An 18,341-nucleotide genomic window follows, 5' to 3' on the forward strand; every position below is an offset into this window, starting at 1 on the left:
AAACATCTGTTTATTTATATGGAGATGAGATAAAAGTGTTTGTGACTGACTGTGTGTGAGGGAGAGTGTGTGTGTGTGTGTGAGAGTGTGAGTGTGAGTGAGAGTGTGTGTGTGTGTGTGTGTGTGTGTGTGTGTGTGTGTGTGTGTGTGTGCATGTGTGTGTGTGTGTGTGTGTGCACGTGCGTGTGTGTGTGTGTGTGTGTGTGTGTGTGTGTGTGTGTGTGTGTGAGAGTGAGTTTGCTTGCATTTATGCTTAGGTGCGTGTGTGTGCTTAGGCACGCATGTGTGCGTTTAGGCGTGTGTGCGTGTGTGTTTGTGCTTAGGCGCGTGTGTGTATGTGGGTGTGTGTGTTTAGGTGCGTGTGTGCTTAGGTTTGTGTGTGTGCTTGCACGGAATGCCCTCAGCTATACATCCAGTCACCATTAAGCATCAACAAACGAAAAGGTCAGTACAAACATCCAGGGCAGCTCTCCACTATCTCCACTACAGCAGAGTCACATGGACACTCAGGATTTCACATTCCTGCAGTGACCCCCCCCCCCTTACATCAGTGCTTCTCAAAGTGGGGTCCGGGTTCCCCTCAGGGGTCCCTCAGTAGGTTTCCGGAGTGTCCTCACCAGCAAAATTTGTTTAACCACTTTAACCCTATATATATATACTGTAATATTGGCTATTGGCTAAAATAGTCGATCTACAGGTTCACAACACGTCAAATTGTGACCAGCTGTGAGCTTGTGAGCTGCGAAAAAGACAACACATTTTAACAACACAAATCTTGTAAGGGCCCTTTTTCTTTTCCCTCTCTGACAATAAAGTTGACTCTGACAATAAAGCTGATCCAGATTCCTGGCACAAAATATTTTAGATGGGGCAGGGGGGTCCACAGGCTAATAAAATACATATAAATTTGGAAGTCCTTATCATGACAACAGTTGCAGAGCCACTGCCCTACAACACCGCCACTTACGTTGCTTTCCCTGAAGTCAGTCTCAGCTGGCAACTCGTCCTCGTACACCGAGGCGGTGGGCTTAGCCTCGGCGGCTCCGGTTCCATAGTCGCCGTAATCGCCGTACTCGTACTGCTTCTTGTCCAGCGCTGTGGTGTCGTATTCCTTCAGGTCGTATTCCTTAAATTCGTACGCGTCGGTCCCGGGGTCCACGTTCGTTTTGCCCGTGTCGACGGGGGCCGCCGTCTCCGGGGCAGAGGTAGTTTCAGCCCCCACCTGCTCCACTCCGGTGATGTAATCCTCCACAATTTCTTCCTCTTCGTAGTTCTGGGATTGGATCCAAGTGGTGCGATGAGGCGGCGATGCGGCAGTGGAGGGGAGGGGAGGGGAGGATGGGAACATGGAGGTCAGGGTTAGTGAGATCAAAACATGTGAATAGTTTCACACTTTCACATGGTTTTGTTGTCATGATTCACAGTTAAAGCATCGGTGAAGATGTTTAACTATGCCAAACGATTAGATTTAAAGCCTGTTCTTTTACTTCGTCGTACGACGGTGTCAGCGCCGAAAATAGCTCTACAATATCACAACGTGTTGGTGATGCGATATGCTGTGAGCATGTAGAGCTGCTATTTTTTGGCACTGGACACGGTCATATGACAAAGTACAAATTAGTTATTAGACTTGAAATTTCCCATAGGAATTTTTCTGCCATTTTCAACTAATCTGTGTGTATCTGGTTGGGAGTAACACAAAATGTATGTCAGTTCTCAACAAAACAAAAGTCAAAGAATGGGTTTTGTTGAAAAGTAACTGCGTCTGTGTTATCCCAAACAGATGGATGTGGACATTATTAAAGCAAGGAGATGCAATATATCAGTGAATCATAGCCAACATTCATACTTTAAATCATAACGTAGTTAATCATTCATTGTAGAGTATAACAACGTTCCTACTGAGAATAAGATTCTAAATCATTGCAGAGCATACCACATTCATTCTGAAAGTACACTTTAGAAAAGAGACACTTAAATAGTAACAGATCACACACATGTTTAACAATAAACATGATATCAGGTTACTGTGTCATCATTAGTCATTAGTCATCAAAGGAAATTAAATCTTGATTCATGACAACTGGCTGCGTTCTTCCATGTTCCAAACAGGCCAACGAGGTCATGATAATGATTGTTTATGGCTTCAAATCAAACCGGCGATATTTCAGTCCCAAGCTCTCTTCTTTGGATTTTAAGTCACTGCTTATAAAGTTATAATCAGTGTGCATCACATGTATACCATGATGTCTATTTTCTACGACTCTGTAACCATTGATTCACAATCTACAGCTGCATCCATGTGGGACTGTTAAAACTTCCACACCACAGGGAACCTTTTTGAATAGCATAATTATCAACAGCAGTTGAAGAGAGTCCAAGAATGTTGAGACTTTTCCTTGTCCTGCATAGTGGCTGGTATACATCACTAACATCACCGCGGTTATGGGTTCTAATCCCACCCAGCAACCTTTTTTAAGGAAACATTAAGGGGGCATTTTTCTCTATAAAAAGTAGGGGGTCTTCTTCGGAAATGTGTTCTGTACCACCTTACAAATTCCCCTCACTGAGTGCTACACATTATTGTGTCATGTTTTAGTTATTTAGTCATTTATTATTTATTTTGTGACTTGGCTTAGTTTATTTTTTTCTCTCTCATATTTTGTCTTGCTGCTGCAATGTCAAGAAGCTGTAACTCAATAATTCTGTAAGAAAGTTGAGGCATTAAGCCCTTAAACCCTCGATAGTGAGTTGGCTCTGTGCTTGGTCTGCTTTTGTTCCCTAGCTAAAAATAGCCAATCTACAAGCTCACGAGTCACTGCGCAATGTGTTGTGAGCTTGTAGATCTGCTCTTTATCCCGCCCCCTCCGCCCAGATACTAGGGTTCAAGTGGATTAAGATATGACATTTTGAAGGAATACTGTACTTTACACCAGATGGCACATGAGGCAAACTATAATGATTGACTAATGACTTGCTCCAAGTCTAAGCAACTATTACGTTTGGCTCAGAAGCTGTCAGATTGGAACCATACATAATTTTTGTCACTTTTTGGGCATTAAAAGGGGGCATTAAAAATAGATCTGCGCAAAAAACCTGGTTTTGATCCCCCAGCGGCCACCCAGACCAAACATTTATGAACCTACGGATTAAAGCAGCCACCAAATGGCACATAATGTACTGTTCCATGTTAGGTTACATTATTTTGAAGTACGTTTACTTTACTTGAGAATATACTTATATATTGTACTTTTAACTCCACTACAATTATTTAAAAACTTTAGTTACTAGTTACTTTGCAGATTTAGATTATTATTACAAAACATACATCAACAAATTGAGTGCTATTTTATAATTATTGTATTCGAAAATAGACAATCTACAAGCTCACAACACATACCGGTACGTTAACTTTTGGTATAGTATTATTTTGATGCCAATCCTTTTGTATTTAACTCAAGTAAAATAAATAAATACAGGCCATTTATTTAGTTTATTTAGCTACTTTAACTTTTTTTTTAAAGAAATAAATCAAGGTACTTCTCCCCCCCAGCCACTGATCTCAGGACATGATAGCTGTTGTTCTTACACAGGCAAAGCGACAGGACACATTCTACTGGTTAGCTCTCTGGCTTGTCTCTCCCTGTGTCTCGGTTACATCGTGTTATCCACCTCAAGGTACATCATAAGAGGCAGACGTTCGGCTGGCAACGTGCAGCAGCCATATTGTTTTGGTTTAACCCTCAAATGTTCCTCATTATTTCCTGGTTTATGTGATGGTTTAGCACAAATTAAGACAGGATCTGCCAAATGTAGGATACGAGGGAGAAGCAGAGGGGCATGGGGGGTGGGGGGGCTCTGGGGTTCGCCCGTCTGCTGATTTTCCATTGGTCATGGCTCATTAAAGGACACAGTTTTCCTGGTTTGGTTGTGTTCCAGGTTGTATTGATGGGGACGGGTTTTCTGATGAAAATCAAGATGTCAAGTAAACAGGTTGGCCTCAGAGAGAGAGAGAGGCCTTGTTGAGGGGTTTCCGCCTTCAGGAGGAGATGGTCATTGGATAAAAAAACATAATAATTAGCCCATGATATTTTGACTTTTTTTTTGGTCATTGAGGATTTTTATTTGCAAATGTCAAATATATGATACAAATCGTTTTTGTTTTTTGAGGGGCATTTTTGAGGATGTATAGCCCAGTGGGGTCAGTAGAAGAATATTGTCTCTGCCGCATAAATATTCTATATAAATATAAAATAAATATTGCTGCTTTGGTGCTTCCCCTAGGCTGCACGAAGTCTCATCATTCCAATACCACCTCATTCAAGAACCCAGATGATTTTCAAGCTAGCGTCCAATGCTATTGTTCTAGACATACGGTAGGTAGGTCAACCTTTTTTGTCATAATACCCATCGATTGCACACAGGCTGTGTATGGCTGTGAAGGCACTACACTGCACTGTATATGGCAATGGTAGTTGTCAGGGAGCCTCAGGGTTCCTTGCGGCCTGGGGTTCCCTTCCATTCCATCCTTGTCCATTTGTACATTCTCAGAGTTATGAGGGTCCTTGAAATTAAAACGTTTGAGTATCAAGTGTATTGAGAGAGGAGGTCAAATACTGTTGATATGACATCATCTGATGCTTGGCCATTCTGTGTGCACGTGATCATATTAATCCTTAATATGCCCCATTCACTGCTGATGAGATGCAGGCGAGACTGAAGAAGACTGACTTCATCATTTCATATTTACAACCTCGGTCTGGCATTACTTCAGTCAGTGAATGAGTTGGTATGACAGTAAGGTTGTACACCTGCCATGGTGTTTAATTAGATTAGACTGTGAAGGCACCCTAAGTCAAGGCTAATTCCTTGTGAGTAAATTGGTCGGAGTGGCTGTCAGTTATAAGGCAACTGAGCAATGAGGGAGATTATCGCCTTTACAATGCACTAGACTAGACCACCTGCAGTACTATCAGTTCCAAGTCTTATAGTTACCCAAGCCATGCTATTCAAATGCTGAGCTGCCAGTGCCTGGGATCGACTCCAGAACTTCCAAAAGCAAACTCCCTACTGAATGAGCTACCCGGGCATTGTTCCACAATGACTTGAATGTGTTTCTGATACCAGATAGCTCCCTCAGAAGTGATGCAGATTTTTCATTTGTCACAAAATTATATTCCTGGCTAAAATGCAATGTAGGAAATGTTAGATGAACAAAGAACTCAATGTTAAATATTATTGCAACTTATTTGTTGGGCAAGTCTGCACATGATTTGATTTGACTTCTCTGGAACGAGAATGGACCTTGTATTTGTGGGATCAACAAGTAATATTATTATTATGGGACATTTACCGTGCCGGGTCCCGTGGTGTCGGTGGGGGTCTCAGGGGGGCTGCCGTCCACTCCGGTCCCGTAGTCGTACTCACCGGTGTAATACTCTCCTCCCACGTTGGTCTGAAATCACAAAGAAAACAACACATCACAATGCTGAGTTTTGTCTATACAGCACTTCTCTTCTTCTCCAACCTGGTATTGGTTAACCCTGGTTACCATACCGCACAGAAGTCATGAATTAAATGACTGAAAAGGGGCAAGGAAACGATGAAATGAACCATCATGACATCCGCCACGCAAAAAGTGTGTGTGCGTGAGTGCGTGTGTCATGCCAGTGTGTGACATTCACAACGTGGTCCTATGGATCCGTTTATTAGTACAGGGCACTGTCAGATCCGGAGTGTTGATTTAACGTTGAGTCAGTATCACACCCTCAGAGTTAAAGTGAAACCCAGCATCGTTAACAGTGAGTGTATATGTTACCTCAGTCTTGGTTGCTTCGGTAGGGGGGATTTCAGTGGCCACGCCTCCTTCACTGTAGTCATAGAACTCTCCGTAGTCATAGTTAGTGTACTACAGGAAGACAAAGGAAGGAACACACGGTGCAAAGCATGTAAATATCACAGTACAATGTCTTCTAAAAAGACATTTAGGGCGCGTTCGGAAATAGCGCACTGAGCCCACTGTGCAATGCAAACTAATAGGCGAGTGTGCTCCGGTGTGGTATTTCCGAACACGCCCTTAGTACATGATTATTTACATGGCCATGTTAAAGCTGAAATCCGTTATGTCCTATCTGTGATTGGAACAACAAGAGACCAAACCTCTACCAGTCTACCACTAGGTGTCTACGCCAGGGTATAAACGTCTAGTGTATGTATATTATAGGCCCTGGCGTCAATGGAAGAGTGGGGAGACCACCTCCAACCACTGCAGATGTACTAATTAAGTTATATATTAACATACTTCATACCATACAGATTGGTTAGTAAAAATAATGTTATTTATTGGTTAATGTGGTGCCAATGAAAACTCATCTCCTCTCCCAGTGTCCAACAGTATGCCAACGATGCCCCCGGGCACTCCCTAATGGACCCCTTTAAAATGGAAGCCTCCCCACTGCAGGTTCTTGTGTAAACAGTTATGGGCTACATGCAGCGACAGGGCATTAAAAATCATTAAGAGGGAGAAAAGGAGGGGCCCCAAAGTCCCTGTCCACATGTCCACTGGCGTCCTTTAAAATCATCCGAAAAATCATCCCTGTCAAGTGAAAAAAAAAACACCCCTAAGGTCTACGGTCACACCTAACTTTGGCCCCTTTTCCACCGGGGTTGAACCGGTTCCGTTATTTTTTCCCGCCTCATTTTGTACCAAATTAATTGGTTCAGATCTCTAAAAGTTGGTTTGGAACTGGAACCAAATAAAATACTTCTTTTTACTCTGAAGTTGGAACCAAAGTGGGTGTGTCACTATTCAGGTTGGAAGATGCAGATGTGATATAAAACATCATAAAATAATTAAGAACGGAACCAGTTCTAGAACCAACGTTCTTTTGACGGAAAAGGGGCCTATGTGTCTTTTTGCAATGGTTTTCACACGGAAAGCCACGCAATGGCAACAAAGTAGGTGTGACCGTATACCCTATAGCCTAACGCACAAAACCCACAGGACGCACAAGCATAAGCATGGATGCTGAATGTTAAGAATTGTGAAAACTAGGGCCCCCTGGTCTAATTTGGCCGTCTATTTATTTATTTTTTGGAGGGGGGCCTGCACAAGATTCCATTGGATGATCAAAACACGTATTTTACAAGTGTTGGTGTAATTTAATCACATTTATGGCATAATTACAAGATAACTTGGCTATTACATGGCATATTAACTATGTCATGATCACATACGGCATAAATCATCGCGTTTGATTTCTCATCTTCTGATTAGATCCTTTCATCTTGATTAACCGCAAATCTGTGGATAATCAATGGGATAATCAATGTCCCATTACAGGCTGCCGTCCATATTACACTTCCTTAGCTTTCCATGTCAAGAGCTGTGATCAACCCCATTGCTAATCTAATCCGTTGTTTGTTGAGGCTCCCTTTAACATTGTCTTCCACAAGTGGAGTGGGACCAGTCAAAATAGCAGATAGGAAGATTAAGTTAACAGACCGGCCCTCTGATATTTCTCCTCTTAATAGAGCAGGGATAAATATTGGCCCCCAGATAGCTGCTCCAGCCGTAAAAATAATAAAGGGCCTACAGCCTGCCGGCCTGCTCGCCTGGCCTCTGTCCACTGGCCCTGAGAGAGAGGTCGATGGCGTGGCCAGACCAACCCAGGCTGACAGACAGCGAGACAGCGAGAGAGAGAGAGAGAGAGAGAGAGAGAGAGAGAATGAGAATGACTAACAGACAAAGAAAGATGTAGAAAGTGATGAGAGGAGCTGAGAGAGAGAGAGAGAGAGAGAGAGAGAGAGTGAGATTTATAGGGCTGAAGTGCTTGGCCAAGCTGAAGGCCGTCACCACAAGTCTTGGTTTTGAAGGCATAAATATTGAAGTGCACTCATAAAAACAAACCCCCCACCCCCACCCCACACCCCCCTGTGCCTCAGTCCCTTTTCTTTCAACAACATCACTCCAGACATGTGGCTGTCGACTGTAAAGGCTCAGGGGTCAGAGGTCAAGGGGGCCACCTTTAGGGGCTGGGGGTGGGTCAGCGTCACACACACTCCCTGACCGTGGTGGCTCTAGGCTGCCTACGAGCTTCTTGGGGGTGTTTCGTTGGCGGTGTTGCCGTCGTAAATATGTGCGGGACGCTTACAGTGTCCTGGAACGCAGCATGAAGAACATTCCTTCAATAACTACTTACAGAATGGTCAGTGTGAGAATAAGTTCGATTTACAATGTTCCGTGCAAGGTGAAGTCCAAGAGCTCCCTGTTGTATGTTTAGAATTGTCAAGCTTCTTGTCTTGGCGCATGGGAAAAGCATGGCGATGAAGCAACATTTTCCTGGGACATGAGTCAGATGTTTTTTTTTTTTAAGAATCACTCTTTTGACTCTTTAGTTTCTCTCTCCTTTCTTTCACAAAGTCAAGGATCTAAAGTCTACTTTTCCAGGTACTGGGATTGGAGCTGGGGGGAAGGAAAAGCTTAAATTTCCCTGGGAGTCTGGACAGAGCCTGCAGAACTCGTTAGAGATATAAATCACGGGGCCACTCCAAAGCGGGCTCAGACTTCGTGGCAGAGAGAAAGGAAAAGTTTCCAGTGTGAGCTCATCAGTTATTTAGTGAAATACTGACGGAAAATGTCAGAGCCGCAGAAGGAATCGAACTAGCAAAATAACAAAAAGGAAAAGGACAGGCCCGCCCCCAACACAAAGCATTGTATTTTAATTAGAAGAATTGGCTGACAGATTTGAGGCGGGGAGCGATGCACTGAAGAAAATGGTAGTAAAACTCGAATTAAGCAGATGATCTCAAACCTCAAGGTTTAGTGTTGATTAAGGGCGTCACTATCAATAGAGCAGTGCATAAAACAATACAAAGCTCAATCATTCTTATGCTACTCCTAAGGCCCAGAGAAAAAGTTTGTAGCAAATGTTTTAGAGATTCTTTAGCTTAGGCAGTTTGTAAAAACAAGCCTACTGCTACTCCAATTACCTGGCAAAGACTGCTGCATGTTTAGGTTGTGGACATGGACCCTTCTAAGAGACTAACAAACTTTTAGTGCAAGCTTAGACCCTTATTCATGTTACTGTGTACAGTGTCCATGACACATACCGAAGGGTCAAACTCTTCTTCTGCTCCTGACCGTTCCAGCTCCGTCTCCACTTAAACCCAAAGTTTCCCCTTTTCCTTCAAATGTCTGTTCTCTTCCTCCTTCTGTCTCTCACCTCCTCCCACCCTCTCTCCCTCCTACCTACCCTCCTTCACTCCCACATTCCCTCCCACCCTCCCAACATCCATCCCACTATCTCTCTATCCCGCCCTCCCCCATTCTTTCAACCTTCACTCCTGTTCATCAACACCACCCCAGTCATTCCACCCCCCCCCCCCCCCTCCCCTCCAGTCTCTGACCTCGTCTTCGGGTTCCTGGGCCTGGGGGGTGTCATGGTGGTTGGGGGTTTCACAGTCGGGGCTGTAGTGTTCACAGTAGTCGAATGCCGCTCGGGGGTCGGCCACGATGAGCAGCTGTTGGATGTCGCCCTGGGAAGAGAAGGAGAAGAGGATTTGTCAGTCACCCTCTTACTCAGCAGGACTGGATTAAAATAGGCTAGAGACCACACAGGGTGTTTCTGTTTAGCTTGAGGAATTTATTTAATTTCAGTTCAGAGCAAATCGTCGTGCAACTGATTTACAGCAAATAAAAATCTGGGAACAGACAATAAAAGTAGTCTACAACCAAAATAATATTAATTTACTCACAGCAGTCAAAAAATAATAAAGGGAATAACAGGCTGATTTAAAGTACCCATTCAAGAGCAAAAGCCTAAACATGCTTTTTGGTCTGGCCCGAGCTCATGCACTGCCATGGGTTCTGTTCTGTTTGGTTTGGTGTTGCTTATGCGCTTCTGATTGGGCACTGAGTCCTCCTGATGCGCGCATTCCAGGAAGTGCACGTCTCCTTTCGCACTTTCTCTGATCGCTCTCTATTAGCGAAAACGGAACGTGACGGACGGTAAAACAATAACAGGTCTACATAATTCAAACTGCACCATACCAGCAGTGGTAGCCTTTGAATTTCAAGTAGTTTCCCAGACCTGAGGAATGAATCAGAGCTTTGTCATTAAACCATCCTCGCGGTTTTCCTTTCTGTCTCAGACCATTCACTCTCTGACACAAGAAGCAGCAGACTGGCCTTCCAGCTAAGAAAATATAAGTGGGTGAAGGGGAAGGGGGTGTTTGGCCTGACGCACACACGCACACGCGCACACACACACACACACACACACACACACACACACACACACACACACACACACACACACACACACACACACACACACACACACACACACACACACACACACACACACAAAACAGGCATTTGTGTGAATACATGTGCATGTTACGAATGGGGAGAGGGGGTGCTGTACTATTGTACAGTCACCCGCACACCCAGCCATTAGGGACGTCGAGTGTCGCGCTTTACTGCTGCAGGAATGGGAAGATAAATAACCAAAGGGTTCTCTGCTCATGTGAAATACGGAGCAGCCGTCTGTTTTTCATGAACATTTGGAAAAGGAAATCAGATCTCCTCGTCTCCCAGCCAAGCACCCTTTTTTTATGTTATATTATTTTATTTTTCTCCCAAGGAATTTCTTTAAAGAGCAGAAAACGACTTCTCGTTGCCACCGATGTGAAGAATGTTAACTAGTACCACACCGGGCCACCTTGGCTGACCCGAGACTGTCCCAGAGGGGGGGTGGGGGGTGGGGGGAATAGGACAATGCTTTCACCCCCGACCTTAAACAACCGTAAACAATCAAAAGGGAAATAAGATAAGTGCCCCTACACTTTTACTTTAGGGTACGTTTAGATTGGAGGGGGTTTGGGGTAGAGGGGGCGGGGGGATGGAGCAGGCGATCCGGGTGGCCGGCTAAAGGAGGAAACACATCCATGCAGATTACATTAAATTACAGGAGGCTGCATCTGCACAAGCTTAGCCTTCTGGAAGACATTATAAACTGCAGGGAATTATACTTCAGTTGCAGGCCGGTGTGTCACTCATAGAAAACAGCAGATCTACAAGCTCACCAAACTAAATAAAGTGTAACTCAGGATGTCAATATTCACAGGCAGCACCCCCTGGCTGCAACCCCCCCCCCCCCTCCCCCTGCCCTGGCTGCAATCACGCTTGACTGGTAAATCTCACCGGTGTATGTGACAGCCCTGATGAATGACAGCCGGTACACATCAACATACATGAGTTTTAAATATGCTATTACACATACACACAAACATGATCAAGCCACATTATGACCCTCATACTGCAGCCCTTAACCCATTGATGCCTGGTGCAACGTATACGTTGTTCTACCCTTGATGCCGGCGCGCTCTCTGTGTCATCAGCTATTGCTATACATGTAGCAACATAACTATTTTAAAAAAATCATCAGAATTTGAAGGTTTTCAGAAACCTTAGGTCAGGCCCTAGAAGGCGTTCCCAGATTCGGCCTCAGGCATCAATGGGTTAAGAATCACTGCCGCTAGCGTAGAGGGACGTAAATTAAATGACAATCGGCTTGCTTGTCATTCATGCATTTTTGCTGGTATCGGGGTGTTTTTTTACATAGACCAATAATGCCTTACGGCTCTCCGTAATAGCGCTTGCCGGTAACGCTAACCCTGCATCTGTGACCACAAACGCCACAAACCTCTCATATTTTCCATCGTATAATCCATGTACACGCTCACCAAGGATACAAAGCATTAGACAGATGTGTGTTTAGATGATTACCTTTCAAACTTTTTTTTTTCATCTGTACAACATTCCATTTGGTATTCCATCATGTATCTGCAAAAAACACGTGACTAAACTTCAACCTTGAATAGAAATTCCGGCACATACTTGCACAGCACTGAGTTCTCACAAACAATGCAATGTGCTACTAAACGTACAGACGCTGGAAATGAAGCAGAAAGAACTGCGTGTTGTAAATGTCATATAGATTTACAGTAGCCTGTCTTGGCTCCAGCACGTCCTTATCTCTTTATAGTTTTTTTATAGTTCAGGACCAGCACATCCAAAGTCACAGCCAGATAAAGGAAGAGCCATTAATCTCAATAAAGATGGACGATGTGTTGTCTGAGTGCCCAATCTCTGTTTCCTCTCTCTCTCTCTCTCTCTCTCTCTCTCTCTCTCTCTCTCAGTTTCACTTCCTCCCATCTCCAACTCCCACATCATGTCACTCACTCAGCCAGTTAACTTGCTATCTCAATTATTGAAGTCACTGACACACACACACACACACACACACACACACACACACACACACACACACACACACACACACACACACACACACACACACACACACACACACACACACACACACACACACACACACACACACACACACACACAGTGTCTGTCTGTCTGGCCTGCATACTGTATGTCGTCGCTGTCTGTTGGAAACCTCGTACTGTATGCCCAAACGGTCACTTTTCAGGATTGAAATTCTAAAATATAAAAAACATGTACATGAAGCTCAAAACACACCACAATGTGCCGTGGTTTGAGCTTTTAGATTTGGCTATTACTGTGACAGTACTGTACGTCCACAGTGTGGAGATAAGAGGATAATGTCAGTGTCTGGGTCACGTTGAGTGTCTCTCTGGCACATCCTGAACCTTTTCCTCCCGGGGGATTCCACTTCAGGGAGCAGTGGTGGAAAGTAACTATGTACTGTATGTACTGTACTTAACTACACTTTTGAGGACTTTTCTTTTTACTTTACTTGAGTATTTCCATACATTTCCATTAATACTTGTACTGCTACTCCACTACATCTTGGCTCCAAATATTGTATTGTTACTCCACTACAAGTGTTTGAAAACTTTAGTTTCCAGTTACTTTTATATTGTTATAAAATATCAATTATATTAAATATACATTAAACACTTAAGCACTTTATATACTTTGTCCATTTTCAAAAGATTTCAAATTTTGAAAACTTGTGAAATTCTTTCCGTCTGCATTACCTTCTGCATTACTCAACAACGTTTTGAAATCCGGACTTTCACTTGTAACATTTTACATTGTAGTATTGATACTCATTTCTTTAACTTTTAGTATTTTTTCCACCACTGCCAGGGATGATGATCTACTACAGGCTACAGCACCATGCTGGCTGCTGCTCCGCTCATAGTTGGCAGAGGACTCAGAGCGGTGTGATCGGCTGGCCGGCTGCCGCACTCTCTCTGTCTACAGTGCAATCAATCCAGTAGCGGGGACCGTGTGTGTGTGTGCACAATGTCGGACATGCGTGTGCCACACAACGACACGCTCCAACACGTGTTACTGACATGAAGCAACTCTGACGGGGGGAAAAGTCGAGACAGATGAGAGGTGAAGAGAACATATAGCATGAGTCACAAGTTCGAGAGAAGAAAACGGGTTCTAGAATTGTTACAAATTGTTATTTAACCTTTTCAGGCAACGATCAACGAAAATAATCATATTTGAATTTTGAACTGAGGACCCCCCCAAAAGAATCATATTTGAACTCGGGACCCCCACACCCACTCGGTTCCACAGGTGAATATTGTGTGTAGATCGAATCCAAGCTCACTGCCTTGCTGTGTGTTCCATCCTTGAATAAGACTAGGGGTCTAATAAGGGCATGGCTTCCCTGTGCAATCTGCAGCCATGGATACCAAGTTACTAGGTGTGTGCAGTGTGTGAACGACCTATGTGATGTCTGAATGTCTGGGCTATATGACCTATGTTTTGTCTGAATGTCTGGGCTATATGGAGCTCTATATTTTCCTTGTGGGACTTCATATTTACAGTACAGGACATACATAGACGTGGAAAGGGAAAGGCAGCATTTCCCGGTCTATGGCTGTAATAAGCGCTGTAAGGGTCTCACCAACCACTCAGATATGCCTACAGCCACCCCGAATACATATACAAACTGTGATAGTTACGATGGGTAAATGCAGAACACACATGATTTCACGTATGTACAGTGACAAATACCAACGCACGCGACCACACACAGACAGACAGACAGACGGACAGACGGACGGACGGACGGACGGACGGACGGACGGACGCTCCCCCAGGCGGTTGACCCCTTGGTTGCCACACCGTGAAACCCAAGTACCAAATAATAAAGCATCTCAACACTTGCGCTGATTCTCAAGCGAGCAGATTCTCAAGCAAGCAGATTCTCACTCCGACTAAAAAAATTGCTGTGAGAAACGATAAAAGAGCTAAGGAGAGAGAGTTAGTTGATGCTTTTTTCCCTAGAGCGACTGAACCTAAGGTCTCTCACACACAGCGTGTCCCTCCCAGCATATGGCCAACACCCCTCTGGGAAGGGAACACCAAATTACAAACTGCGAGTATCTGGCAGACGGCAACTTCAGCCGATCACCTAAAAAAAGGGGGCGATATCGCAGGCCCACAGCAGAGCGTGAAATCCCAGCCTAGGCTTTTCGGGGACGGATGTACTTTGGTACTATACTGTACACACAGTAAAACCCTGAGTGTTCCTTTAGCTCAGAGTGTAAAGCAGAAACCGCTTTCTGGGTAACAAATGGGAAATGGATAAATTAAAGCTGCATCCATTAACTTTTACCCCAGGACTCAGATCTCCCAGATGAGACACCACATTTATACTGCTCAGCAAAGTCCCGATGTTACTAGTGTGTACTGTATTGTTTACACTCTGTACTGTTGCTGCACTTTTGCTCCCACCCCAGGAGGATTTATTTGGAAAGATCAGGTATTTTCCTCTCAGTTCAGCTGTCAAAAATGATTAGCGGAGGTCCAGTAAGCGGACAGGCAGAGAGAGGGGTTTTGTTTTGCGTTACACTAATTTGGCTCTACTGTGTGAATCTCCCCTCTCAGGAAAAGCCTGAATTGTCTGGAGGACAGATGTAGGTTAAATGCACAAAGGTGCATTTCTGCAACGGGGCCTCGCATGAGAACCCTGCGGGGAACAATGATGGAGCGCATATTTGACATAGGCTGATGAGCTTTCATTACCTCATCCAGCCAAGCCAGCACGCTTCCACCCCCCGTGCGCCCATGTCCTACAGCAGCATGTGGCTAATGGTTGAAACCAAAAGAACAAAATAAAACAAAGAACTTAAAACAGACAGCTTTGATCAAATGCTGCTGGCTACTGCTGGCCCAAGATCAGAGACTCAAGGAGATTTCACATCCCACCTCGTACTGGGCTAATCACTGATATAAACAAAATTACAGTTTGTTTTTTCACCATATTATTACTCACTGTCCCACGTTAGTCTCGGCAGCATCAAAACAGCCATGGGAAAGACAGTGTTTATCTCCGAGTCACATGTTTTTTTTTAAGACTAATTGACAACTTCATTAAAACCACTAGCAGCTGTAGAAAAATGTGATTTACATTAATGTGTGATGCTGTCCTGTTGGGAGACCTTGGCACGAAGAGGCAAGAGCAGAGAATACTATGAGCCAGTTAAGTCATGAATCTCTGACATAACGGTAAGGTAAGGCAACGCTTTATCACCCCTAAGGGGTCAATTTGTTTTACATTACTTCGTACAGACTACAGAGGCTATGCCATGCCAAAAAGATTACGGTATAACATACTGTATTTGGACCTCTAGAGTGAGCAACAAACTGTGGATAGTCAGGATAAAAATAATGACTGATTTATTTCTACTGTCTGAGTCGAACAATGGTGGTACCCTGAGGTTCCACTTCAGTGCTGATGTTATTATTAACATGCAGCTCACACAAGAATTACACACAAAATGATATGAGTAGTACATTTGTAATTGTGCAAGTTCAACAACGTGTAAGTGTGTGATTACATGGTTGAGAGCTCGTAGCCCGGCGTGCAGGTGCACATGCATCCGAGGTACAATCAGGTCAAAGTGCCTTCAGAAACAGCTGCTGGATGTTAATGCACCTTTAATACACGCTTGGAAATACGCCCGAGGCACCTGCAGCCTCGGCCAAGAGGGAACCAACACACGCACACACAAGCAAGCATGCATGCATGCATGCACACGCGGGTGCACGGAACCACAGCTGAAAATCGATGACACAATCATAAATCAAATGGAATGATGGATCGGGACTTCATCACTCCCAAATAAATTAATTCACAGTCATAGATTCATCTTTCAAGTGAGGCCAAACATCTTTTTCAAGGACCCTCATACGCAGCAGTATTAACATCATTTTGATAGTCCTTAAAAGCCACCTTGATTACAGTAACATCAAAAATGTTTCCGATGATCTTGGATCATGGAAACGGGATTTGTGTCTCCTATAAAGATGACAACACTATTTGATGCACCAATCACAACAACACGGCGGCTGGCTGAGTCAGCGGGGCAAGTGTTAGTGACCTGGCCTGATGAGGCCTCTGCTTCTCCCTCAAGCGGAGTAATCGCCGTGCTGAGCTAAGTGCCAGGTAATTCCTGTCAATCTATCACTGTGACCTACCGGTGACACTGAAGGCCTCCCACTGCACTATGGGCAAGGTTTTACTCAGCTCAGCACCGACACAGACCGGGGGTTATGTTATGTTTTTAATGGTGACAGTATATCAGTGTCCGAAATAGCTCTGATGCCTGGTTGAAAGTGGTTAAGTGCAAACAAGAGCTTATCGCAGCTTATCACGGATTACATGCTTGTCCCGTTTATGCATTCCATACTGTGCAGCCCATTCTTGTCCGTGCTGCGCCTCAGCGATTTGGAATTGTGACGCCTCCTTGTTTGCTTTACTTTTTTCCCCCTTCTACTTTTGTTTATTTCCATTGTCCAACACACGATAAACTTGACACGCTTATTATCTAAATAGGCGTCCTTGTCCAAACCCTGGGAGGGGCGCACATCATCATAATTGCCATAAGAACAAAATAGACTTTCCAGATAGTACAAGCTCCAGGAAGGGGGGAAATGTCTCGTATCACGCAGAGTTCTCCAGGTTTACGTCAAACGCAGCCCCTTGTGGTCAAGGGCGCAGACCAGGCATCTAAAGTTTCCTTTTAAGTAGCAGGGGGAGACAAAAGTCATGCTCGGTGTTCAATATTAATGCCCCAAAAGTCCTCAAAAACAACATACTGTACAGGCCTTACAGACTGCACCATCTGCCTGCTTGTTTGCCCTGCCTTTTCTCTCACCTCCCTCGCCTCTTCCTTCCGTATTATCCCCTCTCTTTACACACATCAAATGCAGCTTGTCAGTAGCGCCACACAGCGTGGCCCCATTACCTCATGGCTCTGCGGGGACCATTTAGAGCATGGTATGTTTGGTTGAGGCACAAGGAGGGACAAGAGGGTTGGTCTGTAAGTCACTGGGATTCACACAGCAAGAGGTTGGCGGACGGAGAAAGGGGGCGTTGTGAGATGATGAGAGATGTCAGTTTTTAAGTGATGAATGGCGACAGTCTAAAGCAGTCACCACCCACCCAATTTCATCTCAAGGAACGTCAGTTTGATCTGGATTAGACCATCACAGTCAATTTGATTCCATTTGTATAAGCTCTCAGAGTTATAGGCCCGTAAGAGTCCATCTGGTTCCTAACTATTAAGGACGGGTCCCCGATCCTTATGATGACAGCCAGTCGTCTAAAATGATTTTCTAGATGTCTACAGCCTCTTTTGCTGTACGGGAGTGGGAGGACACATGCTACAAGGATGCTCTGAAGGGGTCACATTCATTTCTGCGTTACTCAATCCGAGATGTCGCCACCGCCGCTGCATCGCTTTGCGTGACAGCGGAGTGTAAACAAATAATTTGCCATCTCGTGTGTGTGTGTGTGTGGGATAGAATGCATAACAGAAGAGAAACTCTGCGACTCAATATTTTGGGGCGTGACTCTGTTTGTTCTCGCGCTCAACGATTACGCGGTGAGCAAGTTTCCTACAGGCCATGCAGCCCATTTCAAACCGCATTGAAAAATACAAAATGCACGGCTGCAAATTGGAAAAGAAGGCCACCTTGGCTTTTTCCTGCTGAACTGATTATTTTTGAACATTTTCAGTATAATCAATAACACACTGCAACCAACCAACCGCTTCATCTGTTTCTACGCATTCAACTGTGAACAAATTACAAAATTCCCATTAAACAGGTCTAAGCAAAAACATTTTGTTGTCGATACTTTCTGGCGAAAAGAGTGATTAGGGACAGTCGAGCCATTTCTCCCTCAGCCAATAAACAATGATTCACTCCCAAGGCCTGGCTGGAGCACATAAGAGAAGTCAATTCCATAACCAGGTTGGTATGAGTCTGTACATTTTGTACAGTAAAATCCGGAGTAGTATTTCATTGAACT

General features: G+C 44.3%; 1 protein-coding gene across 1 annotated transcript in view; it reads right to left on the reverse strand.

The window, feature by feature from the left end:
* Positions 1 to 18,341, reverse strand: part of col11a1b (collagen, type XI, alpha 1b) — a 129,122-nt gene that overhangs the window by 88,281 nt on the left and 22,500 nt on the right. Inside the window, exons 5-8 of the mRNA XM_083782304.1 lie at positions 9,409 to 9,537; positions 5,819 to 5,908; positions 5,354 to 5,455; positions 968 to 1,273 (exon numbers count right to left, since the gene is read on the reverse strand). Of these exons, the coding sequence (XP_083638430.1) occupies positions 968 to 1,273; positions 5,354 to 5,455; positions 5,819 to 5,908; positions 9,409 to 9,537 (627 nt within the window). The remainder of the gene's footprint in view (positions 1 to 967; positions 1,274 to 5,353; positions 5,456 to 5,818; positions 5,909 to 9,408; positions 9,538 to 18,341) is intronic.

The sequence above is a fragment of the Protomyctophum parallelum genome (assembly GCF_964188405.1).
Source record: "Protomyctophum parallelum genome assembly, chromosome: 14".
NCBI classification, from domain to species: domain Eukaryota; kingdom Metazoa; phylum Chordata; class Actinopteri; order Myctophiformes; family Myctophidae; genus Protomyctophum; species Protomyctophum parallelum.